The sequence below is a fragment of the Opisthocomus hoazin genome, chromosome 26 (genome assembly GCF_030867145.1).
Source record: "Opisthocomus hoazin isolate bOpiHoa1 chromosome 26, bOpiHoa1.hap1, whole genome shotgun sequence".
In the NCBI taxonomy this organism is placed as follows: domain Eukaryota; kingdom Metazoa; phylum Chordata; class Aves; order Opisthocomiformes; family Opisthocomidae; genus Opisthocomus; species Opisthocomus hoazin.
The window spans coordinates 8,074,364-8,095,770 of record NC_134439.1 but is presented as its reverse complement, the minus strand read 5'-3'; the positions used below and the strand labels follow the sequence as shown (position 1 = coordinate 8,095,770).

General features: G+C 48.8%; 1 protein-coding gene and 1 pseudogene across 1 annotated transcript; both read right to left on the bottom strand.

Moving 5' to 3' along the window:
* Positions 1-4,902: 4,902 nt before the first annotated feature.
* Positions 4,903-5,208, bottom strand: LOC142364402 (feather keratin Cos1-2-like). Its single transcript, XM_075443881.1, has one exon. It carries the CDS (start codon positions 5,206-5,208, stop codon positions 4,903-4,905), a length of 306 nt encoding a protein of 101 aa, XP_075299996.1.
* A 6,628-nt stretch (positions 5,209-11,836) lies between these two features.
* On the bottom strand, positions 11,837-12,962 carry LOC142364284 (feather keratin Cos1-2-like; annotated as a pseudogene).
* Between the last annotated feature and the right edge of the window lie 8,445 nt (positions 12,963-21,407).

Genomic DNA, 21,407 nt, shown 5'->3' with positions numbered 1-21,407 from the left:
CAAGATGAGAGCAAATGTCTTCTCCTGCTCACTTTTACCTTCCCCTTCCCCACTGAGCCATTTCCAGACGCTCTGCTTAGCACGGGGCGAGTTTTCCTACCTTGCTGGCACTGATCTGCCCTCCGCTATTTGGCTGCAGATCCTGTTGGTGTGTGAGGTCTGTTGGCGGACAGACTGTGCCTGAAACAGGGCTCTGGTATCTCAGGAAGAGTGAGGAGTTGGAGATGCCCTGTCATGGCCAAACCACTGAGTGCACTGGTGAACCACCCAGTGCCACTGCTTGCGGGTTTCAGTGAGGAAGAAGTGAAGCTTTGGTCTCTGGGGACAGCAGGAAGGTGCCCACTGCAGGGATGATGAATATGCAGAGATAATGTGCCTGGAAGTGCAGGCAGGAGGAGAGTGTGGGGAGCATTGCCTGCTTTCAAGCCCAGCGGTGCCTTCAGGAGACCCTCCTCCGCACCTCGGAGATGGTGATTGCCTGAAGGTGACCAGTGTCTAACTCGCTACCTGGAGCTGAGGGTAGAGGTCAAAGAAATTGCCAGGTATGGTTGAAAAACATACCTAAATACCTAAAAGTGTTTTTGGGTTTTTTTTGATCTTGTTTTTTGTCTTTGTTTCTCACCATCTTATTTTGTTTTTGAGTTTTGATAATTGACATGCATCTTCCCCAGGCTGAATATGTTTTGCCGGTGAGGGTACCTGGTATTTGATCTCCCTGTCTTTGTCTTGACCCATGAGTCTTTTCATCTTCTTTTCTCCCCCTGCCTTATGGAGGAGGGGGCTTGAGAAAGAGTGGGTGGGCGTCTGGCAGCCAGCCCGGGAGAAGCCCACCAGAGGACATGACAAAGCTACTCCAAACAGGACAATAAGAAGCCTTTGAGAAACATGACCATAAGGAAGAAATAAGAAGATGGAGGACAGGACCAGGAGCACAGCCAGGAAAGAACATGGACAAGACTCCCATCTGACACCTTTCTGAGAACTGGGTAATTGCAATTACGCTTGGCGAGAATAAAAGCACACAGGGGAGAACAGCACAATTCAGGTTCAAAAAGGATCACATCTGAAAAACATTTCCCAGGATATTCTTTAAACTGTCGAGAGCAGCGTGTTGGGAGTAGATGAAGTGGAAGAAAACCCACCGTGCTTATTCATTTTTCTAGCATCCTATTAATCCATTTATGTTCACTTTTGTCCTGATGCCGTGAAAAGTCAGAATTGAAGACTCAATAGTCGGCAGACTATTAAGCAGGTATTCTTTATGACGGCGCCGGGCACACGGGGGATCTCTCCTCCAAAAGTGCCTAACAATATGTTAATGAGCCAGTATCCGAGATATCCGAGATATCCGAGGTCAGTACCAACAAATCTGTATCGCCAGCAGTACAACTGAAGCGGGTTTCATAAGTGTACCAATACCAAATGTACATTATTACAGAAGTACAAAGCTTAACCTGTGGTTGTACCAACGTACAACTACCGAAAGTACGTTATTCCAGAAGTACAAAGCTCAACTCGTGTTTGTACCAACGTACCAAGATGTATACCCTCAGGCACTAGCAGCCTGGGATACAGTGCTCAGTGTAGGACGTCTCCTACGACTTACAAGAACTCTCCAAATGACCGGTCTCACATTTCAAAACAGATAAGGAAAGGGAAGGAAAAGGAAGAAAAGGGAAGGAAAATGAAGGAAAGGGAAGGAAAGGAAAGGAAAGGAAAGGAAAGGAAAGGAAAGGAAAGGAAAGGAAAGGAAAGGAAAGGAAAGGAAAGGAAAGGAAAGGAAAGGAAAGGAAAGGAAAGGAAAGGAAAGGAAAGGAAAGGAAAGGAAAGGAAAGGAAAGGAAAGGAAAGGAAAGGAAAGGAAAGGAAAGGAAAGGAAAGGAAAGGAAAGGAAAGGAAAGGGAAGGCAAGGGAAAGCAAGGGAAGGAAAGGGAAGGCAAGAGAAGGCAAGGAAAGGCAAGGGAAGGCAAGGAAAGGCAAGGGAAGGCAAGGGAAGGCAAGGAAAGGCAAGGCAAGGCAAGGCAAGGCAAGGCAAGGCAAGGCAAGGCAAGGCAAGGCAAGGCAAGGCAAGGAAAGGCAAGGCAAGGAAAGGAAAGGAAAAAAAAAGAATACCTTTACTCCTTGAGATGGTCCTTGTCTGCTCCTGCAGTGATCCAAGTGAGGCGAGAAGTCCCTCCGGGAACTCCCGGGGGTACCCTAGGGAGTCCTGTTGTCAGCGGGTCCTGCAGCCCAGCAGAGTGGGTCCCGCCTGGGTCGCCAGAAATGATGCCGTGAAAAGCCGGAATTGAAGACTCAATAGTCAGCAGACTACTAAGCAGGTATTCTTTATTACAGCGCTGGGCACACGGGGGATCTGTCCTCCAAATGTGCATGCCAAACACCCTGCCATTTCAGGTTAAATACAATCACAACATACATATTCATTATATTTCCAAGAAATACTTAGCATATTCATGATTTTCCTAAGAAGTAATTAGCTTATGTTAATATCTTTCACACATGTCTGTTAGCGTCCTCGGGTGGTCTTGGGGGGTCTCAAGATGAAGGCTTATACTCCTCATCACAGTGTCCGCTGGTTGACCTTTGTTTCTGCGCAAACGCAGTTCTAAGATTACATATGCCGTGTCCTTCCAGGTAGTTTTGCTCCGGTCTTGTTGCCCTCTTGGTGCCTCTTTGTCTCTGTAGCTTGGTACATCTGTCCTCCCAAGGCTGAGCTGTCTGGGGTAGAATTATTTAGGAGCCTCTCTATCTTAGAGCTTTCCTGTTTTCTCAAATCAGCAAGTCAAGTTTGTCTAAGTAGTGTTATTGAGGAGCCTCTTTATCTTAGATCTTTCCTGTCTTCTCAAAACAGCAAGGATCTACTTTAGTTTAATTACAATCACTGTGGTAAGTGGAAATTTTATGTTTACAGGTATCAGTCCTAAGCGAGTGCATTCTGGGGACAGAAAAGCTTAGAGCGGATGATCATGCAGGTGACTATTTGCAATCTCTGGGTGACATTTGTATTAGTTAGGGTCTTCCTTCGGGCAGATTATTTTTTCACTTTCAGATAACCTCCTTTGTAATATTTAGAGTAATGGCAAAGAAGAGCAGGACACCTGTAACTGATCTCCTTCTGCTGGGCTTCCTGTCCTCCCTGGGTGGGCACGTGGCCCCAGGTGCCATTATCTTCTCCATGTATCTTCTAATCCTGATGGGGAACCACCTCCTCGTTGTCACTGCATGGAGCAATAAGCACCTCCAGATCTTACCGCATTTCTTCCTCATCAGGCTTCCTTTGTGGCGATTTGCTACCCCACCACCGGTGTGCCAAAAATGAGGCAGAATTTCCTTGCCACCAGGAAGACCATTGGCGTTGCCTGCTGGCTGCCACAGTCGTCTTCCCCTTGCTTGCTGGCTATCACTGAGCTGAGCCTCTTTCAAAATGTCCATCAGTCTTTGGCAATAATCCACATCCCATACAGCCTGAGCATCCCTACTTGCGAAGCCAGCATCCTCTCTCCTAGGACGAGCTTCTTACAGCTCCTAAGGCACATGTCAATCTCCGCATAGGCTAAAAGCCTTTCCACATACCCCAAATTGCATCTTCAGCTGTGCAGCACTGAAAAGGGTGAGAACCAAGCAGGAGATGTGCTTGTGATCAGGGCCATGCTTGCAGTAGTCCTCGGGAACTGCTTGCTTGGTGAGGGGACGAGATTTTTTCCTCAAAAATATCCAGTCGTCTGTCAGAATCTCTGTTCTTTCTATGGTAGACTATTGCTAATGTTGCAAAGGGGGTAACTGCACTTGCACAGAACCTTTCTGGATCAGAGCTGCAGCCTGGCAGTGGTGCCGCCTCAGAAGCCGAGGCAAGCTGCCCCAGGCTTGGAGGAGACCAAGGACTAGAGAGCAGCCATGGGTCTCTGGGCGCTGGGTGCTGTCCTGGAGCTGCAGTGCCCATGGGGCTGTTGGATTCACAGGGAGTGGTGAGTCCATTTGTGTGGCCGATACCAGTACTAACTGGTGAATTGCCTCAGCCCTGCCAATCTGGACAGCAATGGATGAGGCAATGGAAAGGAAGGCAAGGGGGGATGAGGCTGTGGGCTGTCGCCAGGTAGTATTGTCTCTAGATGTCCACTGCTGCCACCCTTTGGAGCCATTCTCCACTTGAGCCTCCTCCCCCAGCACAGCTCCATCCAGGCCTAGAGGACCTCCCTTCCCCAAGAGACAGAGGGGCTGCTGACCTCATCCCTTGGCCTCCTGCCACCATGGGCTCCTCCCTCAAGGAATGCGCTTTTATGGGCTCTGCACTGACAGATCGTGCTCCAGGGCCCGGTGCTCCATGCCCATCTGGAAACACATGCAGCAAGGCTGACTGTTGCCCGATGCCTGTGGAGTAGCCAGGCATGTCTTCCTCAGCTCCAAGAGACAGGGCGCAGCAGGCAGCCCAGTGCATTGAGTCTTCCCCTGTCTTTCCTCTGGGACTGAGGAAGGGTCTTCTTTTGTGCCCACCCTAACCCTCTCCAAAAAGCCACCTTCTTTCCTGAGCAGACTGGAAGACTTGCCTCAGAAGAAAGGAGGACTCGGAGGCCCGGGCTTGGATGCAACACAACTTTAATGAGTCTGAAAATGAAGAGGAGGTGGCTCACAGGGAGTGCCAGGGGCAGGCACTGAGATGTGCTGGAGCTTCTGCAGGGGTTCTGTCTGCTTGCCCTGCAGAGGGAGGGAGGCGAACACGTCTCCACCAGACTGGCATTGGGAGACAGCGACAGCATAGGAAGGAGAGAGAGAGGAGAGTAGAAGAAGAAGCAGAAGCAGAAAAATGGCCCAAAGCTCTAAATGCAATGCCCCAGAGCTCTATCTTCTGTCGAGCACCATGTTCTGAGGTCTTGGAGGTTCTTGCCCGGGGTCATCGCCAGCAGCATTAGCAGGGCTGACATCTGCTGCCACAGTAGCGGCTGGTAATGCAGGAGAGGTCAAAGCCTCCGGAGGAGATGGGCACTCCCTGAGAGCTGAGGATGCTGCCAGCAGCGGCGGAGGTGGAGGATCCCACAACGGTGTTCTGCGGGAAGGAGCTGAGGATGGGTCCGGGCAGGGTCACCACCACGGGGGAGGGCTCGATGACGATGGTGGAGCTCTGGCACTGTCTGAAACAGGGCTCATTGCAGCTGTTGGCCAGCGGGGTTGGGCCGCAGGGCTGGCATGGCAGGCACGGGTTGCAGCAGGACATGTCTCTGGCCTGGAGGAGCACCTGCGAGAGAGGGCAGGGGGAAGCAGAAAACAGGGGCACATGAGCAACAGCACTGCACCTGACCACGGGGAAGCCAAGGCCCCTACTTGCCCAGCACAGGCTGTCCAGCTGAAAGCCGAAGAGTCACTTCAGCTAAGTGCCAGGCTCTCCCAGTGGAAGACGTTCTCTGCCCTTCCCTCTCCCATGAGACACAGCTCCCGGCCTGGTGCTGGGACAGCCCCTGTCAGCTGAGACAGACATTGGGGAAAGACCTGATCTTGGAGCAGGAGGAGAAGACGCTTCACTCACCTGATTCCCTATGAGAAGGAGGCGAGAGAAGCGGATGAGAGAGCCAAGAGTTGGGCTGCCTTTTATAGTAGTCCTGCACTGCCTCAGGCCCAGAGGCAGCCTTTGGGGAAGTAATAATTTTCTGACAAGTTCACGTCAAATGCAGAGTGTCTAAGCTAATGGCATGGGCTGTGTCCCGGTTTCCTGCACTGCTACCTTTTCATTTCCTGGCTGATGCCACGTGCTTCCCCATAGGAAGGCTTCTGTAATTTCCAGAATGAGAGTCCCTTTGCTTTCTGGGGCAGAAAGACATCATCGCAGGCAGAAGACTCAGCTCAAGTGCTGGTGGCACCCCGTGGTGGCAGGTGATGTGCACCTGGGTCATTCCTGTGGGCTTGTTTGTGGCAAAGTTGTCAGGAACTAGGCACCGCTCTCCTGCTTCTCGTCCACATGCCTAAGGACTCCCGGGTAAGATGACATGCCACACCCTTTTCTCTTGCTCCTCCCACCTCTCTCTGATGGTTGCTCCTTGTTGCACGCAGGTGGGCTTCTGCTGGGAGTGTTGGACCCTACTGCAACACTAACAATGCTGTTGGGAACATTTTGCTGGGCTCATTTGCCGCATTCTCTCCCTGTGCAAGCCCTGCAGGTCGCCAGGAGCATGTCTGGGGCCTGTTTTTTTTCGCCAGGGTATATGAGTCCTATTCTTTCAGTGTGGATGATGTGAGGTCCTGGAGACTGAACGAGTGCCTGAAGCAGACACTTGCTGTAAAGACACTATGGGGAGGCTCAGAGGAAGTCAAGTTCATACCGCAGGAGTCAATCACTATGAAATTTGCCAAGCAGAGATGACGTGTTGAAGAGCAGAGCTTTGTCACAGCTGGAAAGAGGCCTTTGGGAAGAGAGTCCTGGGTCCAGCCAGACCCTGGGGATCTTTTGTCTCTGCCTGGTCCTGTATCAGTTCAGACTGTACCTATAGCAGAGATGACCAGGAGTGGTCTTGAAGGGGGCCTTTTCCACTCCCAGGACGCAGACCTCGTGTCCAGCTGGGTACCATACGGCCAGAGAAAATGATCAGGAACACCTCCCTAAACGCGGAATGGTTGGGGTCACTGAGATCACCATGAGACACAAGATGATGGAAGGTTCCTGTCAGCCTTCTGTTGCCTGACAGTGGACTGTATGATCTGTTCCTTTGCCTACTACCTAAATTTTGAGGTGGCCAAGACCCCTTTGACCATGTGACGGTGAGTTTGGAGGCAGCACTTCTCCAGCAGGTGTGTCTGCCTGAGGGGATGCTCAAACACCTTCTGACTTTGGGGGCTGTTAAAAGCCCAGCTGCTGCCGCACTGCTCAAGGAAGAATCTCCAAATGCTGAAAAACCTGGCCCTATGGAAACTGTGGTGTAGCAAAGATTGCAACTTGATTCCTCTCCTTGGGATGAGCGCCAGTCTGTCATCTCTCTAGAGAGCCTCCCTGGGTCAGCAGCGTGGGGATGTGAGGAGGTCTGTCTGGAGCAGCAGCTGAAGAGATTTTCTCCACTCCCCACAGGTATGTTGGGAGGCTGCTTTCAGGTGGCAGAGGAAGGAGAAGATAGGAACCTGCAAGAACCAACACCCTCTTTCTCGGAAGTCTGTGGGCAACGTGTGAAAGGGAAAGCATAACGCAGTCCTGCATTTTCTGGCAGTCCTGGTGGGACTTGCAGCCTTTGGTGAGATGCGTCTTTGAGGCTAGCAAGGATTGGAGCAAGAGGAGGTGCGGACGCAGGCCTCTGCGTTGCTGCTGTGCATGGGTAAATGGAAACCTTGGGTAAACTCAGAGAGGTTCTCCTCTGTGCTGTCTGTGGAGAACTCCCAGATGCTTTTCCATGTGCGGGATGCCAAACTGCAGGACGGCACCAGCTGCTTCTCTGCTGAGGCCACATGGTTACCCAATGCAAGTAGCACAACACAGAAAGAGGGTGTGTGTGAGTGTGTGTTCCCTGTGGAGTGTTTCCCTCCCCAGCACTCTTTGCTTATAGACCTCAGCTTGTCCAGCAGTAGCGTGTTGCGGTTGTGGTGAGGCTGGGTCTCTGGCTCCGCAGCCTGTGCAGCAAAGACAACTGTCATTAACAGCATGCTGGTGTGATTTTTGTGTCTGAGATCAGACCCAGAGTCTTGAGCAAGGAGCAAAGTAGCCCAATGAAACCGTGACGTTCACACAGGGCCTGGACTTGTGGGAGAGCTATTGAGAGATGCCACCAGGCTCCATCCAACCCCCTGAGCTGAAGGGAAGTGCAGCAGGGCAATGAGTGTTCAAAAGATGTATGCGACTGGCTTGTCGTGCTCGTATTCTTCCCTCAGCCTCCTCTGCAGAAGGGATCCCTTGTTGCGAGACTTGACTGCTCTTGTGGCTTTATGTCATAGCCAAAACAGCCCGAGGAAGGAAAATCTCTTCCTAGGCGTGCACCTGGACATCAGCCAAATGCTCAGCCTGTGAAACAGACCCATCAGCTAGAGACTGGGGAAGATGTCCTGTTCAGCCGGATTCCCACCAATGCTCCAAGCTCTGGCTTTGCTTTTCCTGTCCCTCCTCCACCTCAGGGGAATTACCACAGCCTTGATTGGAGGAATCCACGCATCCCTGTTTCCTGACAGAAAACAGCTCTTCACTGCTTTTCTAGGAATGAGCTTGTCCCTTTGTGGACAGTCTGTATCAAATTGGAGTGTGTGAGAAGCAGAGACAGAAGAGAGAGCATTAGCAGGAGGCAAAGAGATTGAAGCCTGTGAAGAAAAGAGATGTCCTATGCCTGAGAGGGATGGAAGAGGAATGAGAGGGATGGAAGGGTGTAGGCAGGCCGAGGTTCTGCATTGACCCGCTCAGTTAACATGCTCACATCCTCTCTGCTTCCTTGTCTGCGCCGACAGCTAGAAAGCCGGATGCACATTGCGTGTGTGGAGAGCTCAGGGGTTGATTCTTCCACATGGCCGCCTGCAGGATCACCCCCTGGATGTCCTCCATGAAGAGGTTCAGTGGGCTCTTGCCTGAGGGACAAAAACTCTTCCGTACCAGAGCAGGCAGAACCACAGAGGGAGTGCTTCATGCAAGATGAGAGCAAATGTCTTCTCCTGCTCACTTTTACCTTCCCCTTCCCCATTGAGCCATTTCCAGACGCTCTGCTTAGCACGGGGCGAGTTTTCCTACCTTGCTGGCACTGATCTGCCCTCCGCTATTTGGCTGCAGATCCTGTTGGTGTGTGAGGTCTGTTGGCGGACAGACTGTGCCTGAAACAGGGCTCTGGTATCTCAGGAAGAGTGAGGAGTTGGAGATGCCCTGTCATGGCCAAACCACTGAGTGCACTGGTGAAACACCCAGTGCCACTGCTTGTGGGTTTCAGTGAGGAAGAAGTGAAGCCTTGGTCTCTGGGGACAGCAGGAAGGTGCCCACTGCAGGGATGATGAATATGCAGAGATAATGTGCCTGGAAGTGCAGGCAGGAGGAGAGTGTGGGGAGCATTGCCTGCTTTCAAGCCCAGCGGTGCCTTCAGGAGACCCTCCTCCGCACCTCGGAGATGGTGATTGCCTGAAGGTGACCAGTGTCTAACTCGCTACCTGGAGCTGAGGGTAGAGGTCAAAGAAATTGCCAGGTATGGTTGAAAAACATACCTAAATACCTAAAAGTGTTTTTGGGTTTTTTTTGATCTTGTTTTTTGTCTTTGTTTCTCACCATCTTATTTTGTTTTTGAGTTTTGATAATTGACATGCATCTTCCCCAGGCTGAATATGTTTTGCCGGTGAGGGTACCTGGTATTTGATCTCCCTGTCTTTGTCTTGACCCATGAGTCTTTTCATCTTCTTTTCTCCCCCTGCCTTATGGAGGAGGGGGCTTGAGAAAGAGTGGGTGGGCGTCTGGCAGCCAGCCCGGGACAAGCCCACCAGAGGACATGACAAAGCTACTCCAAACAGGACAATAAGAAGCCTTTGAGAAACATGACCATAAGGAAGAATTAAGAAGATGGAGGACAGGACCAGGAGCACAGCCAGGAAAGAACATGGACAAGACTCCCATCTGACACCTTTCTGAGAAATGGGTAATTGCAATTATGCTTGGCGAGAATAAAAGCACACATGGGACAATAGTACGGCTCAGGCTCAAAAAGGATCACATCTGAAAAACATTTTCCATGGTCTTCTTTAAACTGTCGAGAGCTGCAGGTCGGGCGTAGATGAAGTGGAAGAAAACCCACCATGCTTTTTCATTTTTCTAGCATCCTAATAATCCATTTATGTTCACTTTTGTTCTAAGCGAGCGCTTTCTGGGAACAGAAAAGCTTAGTGCGGATGATCATGCAGGTGATTATTCGCAATCTCTGGGTAATATTTGTATTAGTTAGGGTCTTCCTTCGGGCAGATTATTTTTTCACTTTCAGATAACCTCCTTTGTAATATTTAGAGCCATGGCAAAGGAGAGCAGGACACCTGTAACTGATCTCCTTCTGCTGGGCTTCCTGACCTCCCTGGGTGTGCACGTGACCCCAGGTGCCATTATCTTCTCCATGTATCTTCTAACCCTGATGGGGAACCACCTCCTCATTGTCACTGCATGGAGCAATAAGCACCTCCAGATCTTACCGCATTTCTTCCTCGTCAGGCTTCCTTTGTGGCGATTTGCTACACCACCACCGGTGTGCAAAAATGAGGCAGACTTTCCTTGCCACCAGGAAGACCATTGACGTTGCCTGCTGGCTGCCACAGTCGTGTTCCCCTTGCGTGCTGGCTATCACTGAGCTGAGGCTCTTTCAAAATGTCCATCAGTCTTTGGCAATAATCCACATCCCATAGAGCCTGATCATCCCTACATGAGAAGCCAGCATCCTCGCTCCTAGGACGACCTTCTTACAGCTCCTAGGCACGTGCCAATCTCCGCATAGGCTAAAGGCCTTTCCACATACCCCAAATTGCATCTTCAGCTGTGCAGCACTGAAAAGGGTGCGAACCAAGCAGGAGATGTGCTTGTGATCAGGGCCATGCTTGCAGTAGTCCTCGGGAACTGCTTGCTGGGTGAGGGGACGAGATTTTTTCCTCAAAAATATCCAGTCGTCTGTCAGAATCTCTGTTCTTTCTATGGTAGACTATTGCTAGTGTTGCAAAGGGGGTAACTGCACTTGCACAGAACCTTTCTGGATCAGAGCTGGAGCCTGGCAGTGGTGCCACCTCAGAAGCCGAGGCAAGCTGCCCCAGGCTTGGAGGAGACCAAGGACTAGAGAGCAGCCATGGGTCTCTGGGTGCTGGGTGCTGTCCTGGAGCTGCAGTGCCCATGTGGCTGTTGGATTCACAGGGAGTGGTGAGTCCATTTGTGTGGTCGATACCAGTACTAACTGGTGAATTGCCTCAGCCCTGCCAATCTGGACAGCAGCTGGGCCCTGCCAGGTGCTCCAGGACCGTATGAGGTACCTATCTCATGTGCCTGTGCTTGTGCGTGCTGGCTGTGGACCCGAGATGAGGCAATGGAAAGGAAGGCAAGGGGGGATGAGGCTGTGGGCTGTCACCGGGTATTATTGCCTCTAGATGCCCACTGCTGACACCCTTTGGAGCCATTCTCCACTTGAGCCTCCTCCCCCAGCACAGCTCCATCCAGGCCTAGAGGACGTCCCTTCCCCAAGAGACAGAGGGGCTGCTGACCTCATCCTTTGGCCTCCTGCTGCCATGGGCTCCTCACTCAAGGACAGCAGTTTTATGGGCTCTCTGTTGACAGAACTTTCTCCAGGGCCCGGTGCTCCAGGCCCATCTGAGAACACATGCAGCAAGGCTGAATGTTGCCCAATGCCTGTGGAGCAGCCAGGCATGTCTTCCTCAACTCCAAGGGACAGGGCGCAGCAGGCAGCCCAGTGCATTGAGTCTTCCCCTGTCTTTCCTCTGGGACTGAGGAAGGGTCTTCTTTTGTGCCCACCCTAACCCTCTCCAAAAAGCCACCGTCTTTCCTGAGCAGACTAGAAGACTTGCCTCAGAAGAAAGGAGGACTCGGAGGCCCGGATTTCGATGCAGCACAATTTTAATGAGTCTGAAAATGAAGAGGAGGTGGCTCGCAGGGAGCGCCAGGGGCAGGCACTGAGATGTGCTGGAGCTTCTGCAGGGGTTCCGTCTGCTTGCCCTGCAGCGGGAAGGAGGCGAACACATCTCTACCAGGCTGGCGCTGGGAGACAGCGACAGCACAAGAAGGAGAGAGAGAGGAGAGTAGAAGAAGAAGCAGAAGCAGAAGAATGGCCCAAAGCTCTAAATGCAATGCCCCAGAGCTCTATCTTCTGTCGAGCACCATGTTCTGAGGTCTTGGAGGTTCTTGCCCGGGGTCATCGCCAGCAGCTTTAGCAGGGCTGACATCTGCTGCCACAGTAGCGGCTGGTAATGCAGGAGAGATCAAAGCCTCCGGAGGAGATGGGCACTCCCTGAGAGCTGAGGATGCTGCCAGCAGCGGCGGAGGTGGAGGATCCCACAATGGTGTTCTGCGGGAAGGAGCTGAGGATGGGTCCGGGCAGGGTCACCACCACGGGGGAGGGCTCAATGACGACGGTGGAGCTCTGGCACTGCCTGAAACAGGGCTCATTGCAGCTGTTGGCCAGCGGGGTTGGGCCGCAGGGCTGGCATGGCAGGCACGGGTTGCAGCAGGACATGTCTCTGGCCTGGAGGAGCACCTGCGAGAGAGGGCAGGGGGAAGCAGAAAACAGGGACACATGAGCAACAGCACTGCACCTGACCACGGGGAAGCCAAGGCCCCTACTTGCCCAGCATAGGCTGTCCAGCTGAAAGCCGAAGAGTCACTTCAGCTAAGTGCCAGGCTCTCCCAGTGGAAGACGTTCTCTGCCCTTCCCTCTACCATGAGACACAGCTCCCGGCCTGGTGCTGGGACAGCCCCTGTCAGCTGAGACAGACATTGGGGAAAGACCTGATCTTGGAGCAGGAGGAGAAGACGCTTCACACTCACCTGATTCCCTATGAGAAGGAGGCGAGAGAAGCGGATGAGAGAGCCGAGAGTTGGGCTGCCTTTTATAGTAGTCCTGCACTGCCTCAGGCCCAGAGGCAGCCTTTGGGGAAGTAATAATTTTCTGACAAGTTCACGTCAAACGCAAAGCATCTCAGCTAATGGCATGGGCTGTGTCCTGGTTTCCTGCACTGCTGCCTTTTCATTTCCTGGCTGATGCCACGTGCTTCCCCATAGGAAGGCTTCTGTAATTTCCAGAATGAGAGTCCCTTTGCTTTCTGGGGCAGAAAGACGTCATCGCAGGCAGAAGACTCAGCTCAAGTGCTGGTGGCACCCCGTGGTGGCAGGTGATGTGCACCTGGGTCATTCCTGTGAGCTTGTTTGTGGCAAAGTTGTCAGGAACTAGGCACCGCTCTCCTGCTTCTCGTCCACATGCCTAAGGACTCCCGGGTAAGATGACATGCCACACCCTTTTCTCTTGCTCCTCCCACCTCTCTCTGATGGTTGCTCATTGCTGCACGCAGGTGGGCTTCTGCTGGGAGTGTTGGACCCTACTGCAACACTAACAATGCTGTTGGGAACATTTTGCTGGGCTCATTTGCCGCATTCTCTCCCTGTGCAAGCCCTGCAGGTCGCCAGGAGCATGTCTGGGGCCTGTTTTTTTTTGCCAGGGTATATGAGTCCTATTCTTTCAGTGTGGATGATGTGAGGTCCTGGAGACTGAACGAGTGCCTGAAGCAGACACTTGCTGTAAAGACACTATGGGGAGGCTCAGAGGAAGTCAAGTTCATACCGCAGGAGTCAATCACTATGAAATTTGCCAAGCAGAGATGACGTGTTGAAGAGCAGAGCTTTGTCACAGCTGGAAAGAGGCCTTTGGGAAGAGAGTCCTGGGTCCAGCCAGACCCTGGGGATCTTTTGTCCCTGCCTGGTCCTCTATCAGTTCAGACTGTACCTATAGCAGAGGTGAACAGGAGTGGTCTTGAAGGGGGCCTTTTCCACTCTCAGGACGCAGACCTCGTGTCCAGCTGGGTACCATACGGCCAGAGAAAATGATCACGAACCCCTTCCTAAACGCGGAAAGGTTGGGGTCACTGAGATCACCATGAGACGCAAGATGCTGGAAGGTTCCTGGCAGCCTTCTGTTGCCTGACAGTGGACTGCATGATCTGTTCCTTTGCCTACTACCTAAATTTTGAGGTGGCCAAGACCCCTTTGACCGTGTGACGGTGAGTTTGGAGGCAGCACTTCTCCAGCAGGTGTGTCTGCCTGAGGGGATGCTCAAACACCTTCTGACTTTGGGGGCTGTTAAAAGCCCAGCTGCTGCCGCACTGCTCAAGGAAGAATCTTCAAGTGCTGAAAAACCTGGCCCTGGCCCTATGGAAACTGTGGTGTAGCAAAGACTGCAACTTGATTCCTCTCCTTGGGACGAGCGCCAGTCTGTCATCTCTCTAGAGAGCCTCCCTGGGTCAGCAGCTTGGGGATGTGAGGAGGTCTGTTGGAGCAGCAGCTGAAGAGATTTTCTCCACTCCCCACAGGTATGTTGGGAGGCTGTTTTCAGGTGGCAGAGGAAGGAGAAGATAGGAACCTGCAAGCACCAACACCCTCTTTCTCGGAAGTCTGTGGGCAACGTGTGAAAGGGAAAGCATGACGCAGTCCTGCATTTTCTGGCAGTCCTGGTGGGACTTGCAGCCTTTGGTGAGATGCGTCTTTGAGGCTAGCCAGGATTGGAGCAAGAGGAGGTGCTGACGCAGGCCTCTGCGTTGCTGCTGTGCATGGGTAAATGGAAACCTTGGGTAAACTCAGAGAGGTTCTCCTCTGTGCTGTCTGTGGAGAACTCCCAGATGCTTTTCCGTGTGCGGGAAGCCAAGCTGCAGGACGGCATAAGCTGCTTGTCTGCTGAGGCCACATGGTTACCCACTGCAAGTAGCACAACACAGAAAGAGGGGGTGTGTGGGTGAGTGTTCCCTGTGGAGTGCTTCCCTCCCCAGCACTCTTTGTTTATAGACCTCAGCTTGTCCAGCAGTAGCGTGTTGCGGTTGTGGTGAGGCTGGGTCTCTGGCTCCGCAGCCTGTGCAGCAAAGACAACTGTCATTAACAGCATGCTGGTGTGACTTTTGTGTCTGAGATCAGATCCAGGGTCTTGAGCAAGGAGCAAAGTAGCCCAATGAAACCGTGACATTCACGCAGGGCCTGGACTTGTGGGAGAGCTATTGAGGGATGCCACCAGAACACCACAAGGCTCCATCCAACCCCCTGAGCTGAAGCTAAGAGCAGCAGGGCAAAGAGTGTTCAAAAGATGTATGCGACTGGCTTGTCATGCTCGTATTCTTCCCTCAGCCTCCTCTGCAGCGCACTGTTGCAGAAGGGATCCCTTGTTGTGAGACTTGACTGCTCTTGTGGCTTTATGTCGTAGCCAAAACAGCCCGAGGAAGGAAAATCTCTTCCTAGGCGTGCACCTGGACATCAGCCAAATGCTCAGCCTGTGAAAAAGACCCATCAGCTAGAGCCTGGGGAAGTCCTGTTCAGCCGGATTCCCACCAATGTTCCAAGCTCTGGCTTTGCTTTTGCTGTCTCTCCTCCACCTCAGGGGAATCACCACAGCCTTGATGGGAGGAATCCACACGTCCCAGTTTCCTGACAGAAAACAGCTCTTCACTGCTTTTCTAGGAATGAGCTTGTCCCTTTGTGCACAGTCTGTATCAAATTGGAGTGTGTGAGAAGCAGAGACAAAAGAGAGAGCATCAGCAGGAGGCAAAGAGATTGAAGCGTGTGAAGAACAGAGATGTCCTGTGCCTGAGAGAGATGGAAGAGGGATGAGGGGGATGGAGGGGTGCAGGCAGGTAGAGGTTCTGCATTAACCCGCTCGGTTAACATGCTCACATCTTGTCTGCTTCCTTGTCTGCGCTGACAGCTGGAAAGCTGCATGCACATTGCGTGTGTGGAGAGCTCAGGGGTTGATTCTTCCACATGACCGCCTGCAGGATCACCCCCGGATGTCCTCCATGAAGAGGTTCAGTGGGCTCTTGCTGTCACCGAAAATCCGGGAATAAAACCTCCTAACACCAATGTAGTGTTAAAAGGCAGGCATTCTTTATTGCAGCGCTGGATGCACGGGGGATAATTCCACCAAACGTGCATACCCCATACCCCCTCCGCGCAGTTTATATAGATTAATATATACATATTCATCTGATTACATAAGCCCTTTCTTTCATAGTCAAATCAGTCCATTTTCATACACTCCTCCCACCCGCACTTGCGCAGTGCCTCCTAGTGGTGGTCGTCGGGGGTCCTAAGATGAAGGCTCATCCTCTTCATCACAGTGTCCGCTGGTTGACCCCAGCTTCTGCACATGCACAGTCCTTTTCTGGCTCTTGTCCCGTAGCTAGGTCGCTGTAACTATGTCGCTGTAGCTAGGTCGCCTTGACTGGCTCTAGGCGACCGCTAACATTTCAGGTGGGAAACTTTTGTTTCAGTTAATTTAGACAATAGATAAAAACCACAAACACACCTGCAACTATAGTAACGCTATTCCTATTAAAAATTTCCTTCACTACTATTGTTTAACATTGATAATTACCTGGAAACCAAACTCTCTGTTGCTGGACCTAGCGTCCAGATGGGCAGGGGCTATACAAGGGACATAACTAGAAACATGGTTTATGTTTATGGTTAACAGATTTCATCCCCTTGGTTACATTTCCCCCCTTTGGAAGTTTTGAAATAATTATCTTTTCAATACTTCCATTCTATTCTATATCAAACTTTATTTCAATTACAATGGTTAGATAATTATTGATTGTTATATTCGTTTTATAATTCATTTATTTCGCTACAGGGTGGTGGAGGCGTAGCAGCCGATTCACCAGGGTTTTGTCTTCTAGTAACAGCTTGAATAATTTTCCGATTAAAAGCAGTTCTGTTGGTGAGTTCTCTTTTTAGGCAATAGTATATGAGCATTATTACTACAACCACTACCAATAAAAGCAGTCCGGTACCGATTAAAGATTTGACCCAAGAGCTAATATTCCACCCTAATCCGTTAAAAATTTTATTAAGCCAATTTTCTTGCATGTCCTGTTGAATTTCCTGAGTGTCTTTTTCTATTTGTTTTAGTAAGTTTAAGTCATGTTCAACATCCTGAGTGACGTTGGGGATATGCAGACAGCAATGATCTATTCTATCTTTTAGGTACTCACATACTCCATGTTCTTTTAACAGAAGCATGTCTAAGGCCATTCTATTTTGGAGAGTCATTCTTGGGGTTGCTTGCAACTGTAGGTTTAACTGTCTGAATCCTTTTCTTGTTACATTTGTTAATTTTTCTACTTGACCAGTTAGTTTATATAACCAGGCCTTATTCCTATAAGTCGATAAGGGAGTCAATAAAGATTCTAAGGCTCATCCAATTTTTACTCCTGTTGAAGGCTCATTCCAGTTTTCATCTTCTTTAACTTTTGATCTTTTTATTCGTATTAATTTTAAATTTTCGGAGTTCCCCTTAAAGGGAGTCTTTTTCCAAATTGGACATAATGTTGGCATTCTTAAAGTAATTTGTTTTACCTTACCATCAACTGGTAGGTGAGTGGACCAGGTTCCATCACTCATTGCCCAAACTAAGTGTCCTGGACTTTGAATTGTTGATTTTCTACAACTAAAGAATGTTCCTCTTTTTGGCTTATAGGTATCAGTCAACTGTAAATCATTTTTAAGTCCCCTACACTGGCATCCATATTTCAAGGCAGCTGCCAAAGGTGGAACACTTTGGATTGCTTTACTAACTGTACTGCAATTATATATTTTTGTACAATTCCACCAGGGTACTACAATTTCTTTTTCCCGGGAAGTACTTCCTTTGTCATTGACCGATGGGAAAGCGGCAAAAATCATTCCATCCCAGGTGAAACACCAGGGAGCACTGGCCATATACTGGAACTGAGATGTGATGGCCATTGACCATACTGAATCCCACAAAGTTATTTCTTGTTTAGTTTTGTTGGACTCTTTGCATTCCCATTTCATGATTGTTCGAGTAACATTTTTCTTAACGGGTTCATCATAAACACACCAACCTATATTGGGAAAAACTATTTGGACAAAAACATAATTTAGTAACTTCTCACAATTTGCTCTACTTCCAGGGGTTTTCCATTGTTTTCTAACATGATCTATTCGTTCTTGCCACTCAACAATGGGAACTTGTTCACAATGAGTACCGTCATTTTTGGGTTCTTTGTTACTTAGATTTGTTGTTAAGATTCCCCACGGAACTGATTCTCCTACAGCCCTTGGGATTGGAAGACATGCAGTTATTTGGGTCACGTTTTGTAAGTTTGCAAATTCTTTTATAAGCCCAATCATCAAATTTTCTTCCGGAGTCCTCCTTGGGAGGTATATTAATTGTTCCGCTTTTATTGGCAGTGAATCGATGTTTTCTGTTTTTACTTTTAATATACTGAACAGTGCTCCCATTATCATCAGTTCCCAGATCGAGATACAGTCTCCCCGCATTTTACAGCAATAGCTACTCTTTTAGATATATTTTAAAATCAGTTTTGCAGTTTTTGGATCTCTATTGACGACTTTCCACGAAGGGGCTCTCTTCACTCGAGTGTAGTGTATTTACGGTTCTACTCCTTCTACTTTGGTCGCAGTGTAAGTTGTTAACAGTACCTGAAAAGGTCCTTTCCACTTCTCCTGCAGTGGTTCAGAGTTCCAAGTCTTTATGTACACGAAATCACCTGGTTGATACTGATGCACAGGTGTATCCAAAGCAAGTGATCTGGTCAGTACAACGTACTTTCGGAGTGCTTCAAGTGTTCTTCCTAAAGAAATCAAATATAATTTTAAATCTGTTTCCCCTGTTATTTTCATATCCCCTGGGATCAAAGGAGTCTGATAAGGTTTGCCATACAGAATTTCGTATGGACTTACACCATCTTTAGATCTAGGTTGAACTCTGATTCTCAGAAGTGCTAATGGTAAAGCTTGTGGCCATTTTAAAGACACCTCTTGACAAATTTTACTTATTTGTCACTTTAATGTCTGATTCATTCTTTCAATTCTTCCACTTGATTGTGGCCTCCAGGGGGTATGTAAATCTCAATTTATCCCTAAAATTTTACTTACTTGTTGAACTATTTCTGCTACAAAATGTGGTCCCCTATCGGAAGACATGCCAATTGGTACCCCAAACCTTGGTATTATTTCTTTTAACAATATTTTAACTACTTCTCTCGCTTTGTTGGTGCGACAAGGAAAGGCTTCCGGCCATCCAGAAAAAGTATCAATTAATACTAATAGATACCTGAACCCATTCTGCCTGGGGAGTTCAGAAAAATCAACTTGCCAGTAATCTCCTGGAGTGTTACCCTGTTTTGTTACCCCTAGGGGTGCCCTTTTCCGATTTAAAGGATTATTTTTGAGACAAATTGGACACTTAGTTATTATGGATTTAACTACTCTTGTCATTCCTACACACACCACAGATGATTTTAGACTTGAGAGCATAGCATCTACGCCCCAATGTGTCTGTGTATGTTTTTCTTTTGCAAGTTCTAACATAACTTGCGGGGTTACAATTACCTGTTTTTCTGGCGTTACCCACCACCCTTCTGTATTTTGTGATGCTTTCAATTGTTCTGCTAATTGTTCATCCAATTTGCTGTATTTTGGCTTTAGATTTGGGATTTTTATTTGTTTTACTGGTACTAGTGCAAAGATACCTTGTTCAGCAGCCTCCTTTGCTGTTTTGTCTGCCAATCGATTACCTATGTTTACAGCTGTTCGACCAAATTGATGAGCCTTGCAGTGCATCACTGCCACTTCCTTTGGTTTCTGCGCTTCTTCGAGGAGCTGAAGGATTTCTTCTTTATGTTTTATCGATGAACCTTGGGCTGAGAGCAGTCCTCTTTTTTTTCAGATGGCTCCATGAGCATGAATTACACCAAATGCATATTTAGAATCAGTCCATATATTTACTCTTTTTCCTTCGGCCATTCGCAAGGCTTGCCTCAATGCCACCAGTTCTGCTTTCTGTGCCGAGGTATTTGCAGGTAGCGTTCCTGACTCCAATACCTCGGTCGTGGTGACAACAGCATATCCGGCCATTCGTCTTCCTCCTTTCACAAAGCTGCTTCCATCCGTGAACAACTCCAGATCAGGATTCTCCAGAGGCTCATCCCTCAGGTCCGGTCTGCTAGAATAGACTTGTTCAACAGTTAGCAGGCAGTCATGTTCTAGATTTTCTGTCGGATTCTCCGTCGATAGAAACATTGCTGGATTTACAATGGTTGTGGTTTTTAATTCCACATCATCTTGCTCCAGCAAGACAACTTGATATTTTAGCATTCTGCTGGGGGACAGCCAATGACCCCCCTTTTGTTCTAGAACAGTTACCACCATGTGTGGTACATACACCACTATCTTTTGGCCCATAGTCAATTTTCGAGCTTCTTGAATCAGCAATACTGTCGCTGCCACAGCACGCAAACATCTCGGCCATCCTTTACTCACGCTGTCAAGTTGTTTAGAGAAGTATCCTACTGGTCTCTTCCAGGATCCCAGACGTTGTGCCAGCACTCCAAGAGCCAGATGCTGCCTCTCATGGACAAACAGTTCAAAAGGTTTGGTTAAATTAGGTAAACCCAAAGCAGGGACCATCATCAATGCTTTTTTAAGTTCTTTAAATGATTTTTGGCATTCAGGTGTCCATGTCAAATACAAGTCTTTGGATTCTCTTAAAGCGTTGTAAAGTGGCTTCACATATAGTCCATAGTTTGGAATCCAAAGCCGACACCATCCAATCATTCCCAAAAAGGTTCTCAGCTCCTTTGGACTGTTAGGTTCTGGGGTTTGGCAAATGGCTTCCTTTCTTTCGTTGCTTAATTGCCTTTGCCCTTGAGATATTTCAAATCCCAGATAAATCACTGCTTCTCTTCCTATCTGGGCCTTATTTCTGGAGACTCTATATCCTCCTTGGCCCAGGAAATTTAACAAACTGATAGTAATTTCAAAACATTTTTCTTTGCTTTCTGCTGCTATTAGAATATCATCCACATATTGTAACAATGTCCCCTTTTCCTGGTTTTGTCTTTTCCATAATTCTAATTCCTTTGCCAACTGGTTTCCAAATATTGTGGGGCTATTTTTAAATCCTTGTGGAAGTACAGTCCATGTCAGTTGCATCTTTCGTCCTGTTGCAGGGCTTTCCCATTCAAAAGCAAATATGCTTTGACTTTGTGCATCCAGAGGTATGCAAAAGAAGGCATCCTTTAAATCTAGTACAGTAAACCATTTATATTCCTCTTTCAGGGATGTCAATAAAGTATAGGGATTGGCCACTACTGGGTGTATATCTTGAACTATTTGATTTATAGCTCTTAGATCCTGGACTAATCGATATTCCCGTCCCCCAGGTTTCTTTACCGGTAATATAGGTGTGTTGTATTCTGACTCGCATTCTACTAAAAGCCCATATTCCAAAAATTTCATGATTAACCCCTCTAATCCTTTTCGTGCTTCCCACTTAATAGGATACTGTTTTTGTCTTACCGGTTTGGATCCGGGTTTTAAGGTCACTTTTACCGGTTCTGCCAGTTTAGATCGTCCTGGAATCTCACTTGCCCAAACCAAGGGGGTCACAGCATTTTCCACCTCTTCTGGAATTCGTTCTTCTTTAAAAGAATCCTGTAACATAAATACTTTTGCCTCTATGGCTTTTGATTCAGGTATCAATAATTCAATTTCCCCATTTTTAAAAGTTATTTGTGCTTCTAATTTATTTAACAAATCTCGCCCTAACAAAGGCAAAGGGCATTCAGGCATATATAAAAACTGGTGTGTTACCCACTGTTTTCCCAATTTAAATTTTAATGGTTCTAGAAAAGGCCGATTTTCCTTTTGTCCTGTCGCACCAACGACATCTACCGACTGATGACTACATTTTCCTTTAC

What these genes read in the sequence shown, in the direction of transcription:
- LOC142364402 (XM_075443881.1), bottom strand. Translation starts at nt 5,208, where the DNA reads ATGTCCTGCTGCAACCCGTGCCTGCCATGCCAGCCCTGCGGCCCAACC.